The following is a 4,063-nucleotide window of genomic DNA, read 5'->3' on the forward strand; positions in this document are numbered from 1 at the left end:
AAATATTAACTTATATTTTAAAGAAGTTATTTATTTCGCTTGTTATCAATTGTAAACTGAAAATGATTTCTGGTGGATCCGTTCCACCCTCCCCTGATTCTATCTGACTGATGTATTCTTTCTTCCCAGTAACGTCATCGAAATACCTGAGTGTTGCTTTCTAGGACACGTGTTATCAAATAGGTTTCCCATTCGGTTTGATTTTTCAGACTCTTGAAACTTCCCCAACTAGATTTTAGAAGACTACATTGAAAGGTAAATTGTAAATTAATAATAAGCAATTGAATTTGTTCACTCAAAAGATTTCCTAAATATTTTGATAAAGTACATGCTCGGAGTCTTTTGAATTATTAAAAGAAATGTTTTGATTAATCTATACGAAAAATCTATTTTTGACTAAAGAAGTGATGCTCTGTATTCTTTCGAATTAGAAATGGCCAAGAGAATGCAACCAGCTTGGCATTTACCAGATAGAAAGGATGCCACGGTACTGCGATTGTACAACAGTTTGACTAGAGAGAAGGAGGTATTTGTCCCGCAGTTTGGAAATCATGTTTTGTGGTACAGTTGTGGACCTACTGTCTATGATGCATCTCACATGGGTCATGCAAGGTATTGATATCATTAAATAGTACGCTTAAACATCTCTTACTCTTTCTTTCTCTTATTTGATAATAGGTTTTTTATAATGAAATAGTTTTACTTGACATATTTTTTGATAGTATTTTTATTTGGTAATATATTTATTATACAATTGTACATATATCTGAAGTATTTTAAGTGTCTGATAAATATTCTACTGAATAGAGGATACCTTACTATAATGACATATATTGTCAAGATCACAATTTTGAGTGACTTTCAACAGGTTATAGCCATTGCTTGTTATTTGATAAAAAGTTATTAATTATCAAAGTTAATTATTCTTTTTGAATTATTCTTTCTATTTTAAATGATAATGTATGTATATTTTTGCTTGGAAAATTATAAACCTGTGTGAAATCTCGCTTTTACTCATTATAAAATATATGTGTGGAGAAATAGTGAGTTTCACTTCCTTCTCTTCTACTAATAAAAACTGGACACAAGTTTAGGTTGAACTTTATTTTACATAGAAAATTATAAACTCATACAAAGTAAGTTTCACATGGGTTTACAACTTTCCATGTAAAACTAGATTCAATCTAAATCTATGTGTCTAGTTTTTTAATATTGGAGTTCCTCCTATAAGGAAGATGAAATCCACTACACGCAGGCCTATACATTCCACTCAAAATGAGATTCCACATGGGTTTCTATTCAAAGATTTCTTAAAAATTAATTTTGCTATGAATTATTCTTTTTTTTGCATAATAATAATATTCTATATATAAACAGTCAAGATTGTATATTACATAATTAATAAACTCTTGTAGATGCATGTTAAATAATATAAAGTAAGATTCTTTAACAAGTAAAAATATACTGACAGTGAATATGATTGAATATCATATTTGATCAAAGAAATTAAAATAATTAAGAATAGAATTAATTCCTTATTTACTTTTTAAATATATAAGTGAGATTTATTAATTTTCTTTTTGTTAATAATTTTTTAATTAATAAGCTACAGCTGAAACTTGAAGATTATCAGGTTTATCTCTTCCCTCCTTCAGTATATTTAAATTCAGTATATTTAAATTCAGTATATTTATTGAGTGTTTTTCCGAGCATATACATATATGTATGTTTTTTGCAGATCATATATGTTTTTTACAGATCATATATATCTTTTGATATTCTGCGTCGTGTACTGTCAGATTATTTTGGATATGATATCTTATACGTGATGAATATTACTGATATAGATGATAAAATCATAAAAAGAGCAAGGCAGCATTATCTGTATGAAAAATATGTGGAAGAAAATCACAGCCTTAATAGTATATTAGATGATGTTAAAGAAGTAATGTTTAACTTTGAAAATGTTGTAAGAACTACAAGTAGTGCCGATAAGAAATGCATGTTAGAACAAATGTTGTATAAAATAACAAGAGCTATCGAAGATCTGCAGAAGGCAGTGAAAGAGAAGGATGAAAGGAAGATTGCAAAGTTTCAAGACGTAAGTATTGCTTAAGATATACATGGTCTTCAAAAAGTTTGGAAATGCTCAAATATTTCGAAAACAATTGACATAAAAAAATATTTAAGAAGCAAAGTTAGTAGGGCTAAATAAAATGTATTTAACTGTACAGACATTATTGAAAGAGGCTAAAGATCCTTTAGCCGACTGGTTAGACAAAATCAAAGGTAGCACAATTACGGAACATTCCATATTTAATAAAATATCGAAACATTGGGAAGCTGAATTTCATAAAGATATGGATGCTTTAAATGTAAGATTTGAATTTTTTTATTGATATTTTTAAGACTCTCTAATCTGATTTATAATTATAATTATTTCACAAATCTTTTAGATATTAAAACCAAACGTACTCACAAGAGTTAGCGAATATGTAGGGGAGATAATAGCATTTATACAACAAATAATAGATAATGGATATGCTTACGAAAGTAATGGATCGGTATACTTTGATGTAGACAAATTTGATAAACAAGAGAAACATTCTTATGCCAAGCTTGTACCGGAAGCATATGGCGATACATCAAGTTTAGAAGAGGGAGAAGGTAAATTTGAGTTAATTACGTTTAGTAGATAAAACTGATCAATGAACACTCAGTGATTTTTTCATATAATTGGTTTTTATACTTAGATTCAGGGAAGAAAGATAAGAACTAAAAAACTGAGCACTCAGTGATCAGTTTTCTTTGCTGAACGCATTATCTATCATATATTTGGTTAAAAAAATTTATTTAAAAAAAACTAAATTAACTGATTTCTTTTTTCTATATTTTAATAAGGCGATTTGAGTACTACAGCAGATAAACTCTCTGAAAAGAGATCGGTAACAGATTTTGCGCTTTGGAAATGTTCAAAGGCAGGTGAACCCTGGTGGGAAAGTCCTTGGGGCAGAGGACGTCCAGGATGGCATATTGAATGCTCGGTCATGGCGTCTGCAATTTGTGGAGAAAGTTTAGATATCCATACAGGCGGAGTAGACCTTAAATTTCCTCATCACGATAATGAACTTGCGCAAGCAGAAGCATGTTTCAATAACTCACATTGGGTTAGATATTTCCTGCACTCTGGCCACTTGACTATAGCTGGCTGCAAGATGTCCAAATCGCTAAAGAACTTTGTAACGATACAAGACGCTTTAAAGAAATATACAAGTAGGCAACTCAGACTTGCTTTTCTTCTGCATTCATGGAAAGACACTTTAGATTATAGTGATAATACTATGAATATGGCTGTACAATATGAAAAATTTCTTAACGTGAGTATAAGATTTTCTTATCATATCATAAAATATTTTGGTACGATATTATAGATTTAAAATTATATTATGTTCGCTATAGGCGTCGCGAATTCATTGCTCGTGTGACACTTTTATACTCGCACACGCGATCGCACACTCAAGCTCACACTGAGCTCAATAATTCTTCACACGCTTTTATAAAAAGAAACTGAGTAGTGTGATGGTATAATTGATTATTTGTTTAAAAAAACTGATTCTCAAAAATAACTTGTTATTATTACTATTATTTAAAAATTTAGTGGAGTCAGAAAGATAAAGCATGGAATGGAGATGGGCGAATTTTGACCAATTGCGAAGCATTTCAAGATCATGTTGGTCATAATAGAATTACGTATGCTAACATAGAAATACCATGATTATTTATCGATTTTTAGGAAAGTTAAACATAGTCTTTATTTACAAATGGCAAAAATTAATGTTCATTTCTCGTTTTTGATGTCATGATTCAATATGACTATTCGGGAACTTTAAAGTGAAAAAATATGAATTGAAATTGATTGAGCATTATTAATCGTTTCTAGAGAAAAAATCGAATTTATGAAAATCGTTTTTTGACATTCCAAAATCAAACGGCTTCTTTAAGTATAAATTTTACTTTTAGAGAAAGAGAGAGAGAGAGAGAGAGAGAGAGAGAGAGAGAGAAT

At 29.8% G+C, this 4,063-nt stretch overlaps 1 protein-coding gene across 1 annotated transcript in view; it reads left to right on the forward strand.

The window, feature by feature from the left end:
* Window positions 1-433: 433 nt before the first annotated feature.
* The window catches only part of LOC105625010 (cysteine--tRNA ligase, cytoplasmic), a 7,497-nt gene continuing 3,867 nt past the window's right edge, over window positions 434-4,063 (forward strand). The window contains exons 1-5 of the mRNA XM_012206354.1: window positions 434-612; window positions 1,759-2,101; window positions 2,235-2,375; window positions 2,457-2,667; window positions 2,902-3,377. Of these exons, the coding sequence (XP_012061744.1) occupies window positions 434-612; window positions 1,759-2,101; window positions 2,235-2,375; window positions 2,457-2,667; window positions 2,902-3,377 (1,350 nt within the window). The remainder of the gene's footprint in view (window positions 613-1,758; window positions 2,102-2,234; window positions 2,376-2,456; window positions 2,668-2,901; window positions 3,378-4,063) is intronic.

Source organism: Atta cephalotes, assembly GCF_000143395.1.
Source record: "Atta cephalotes unplaced genomic scaffold scaffold00003, whole genome shotgun sequence".
Taxonomy (NCBI): domain Eukaryota; kingdom Metazoa; phylum Arthropoda; class Insecta; order Hymenoptera; family Formicidae; genus Atta; species Atta cephalotes.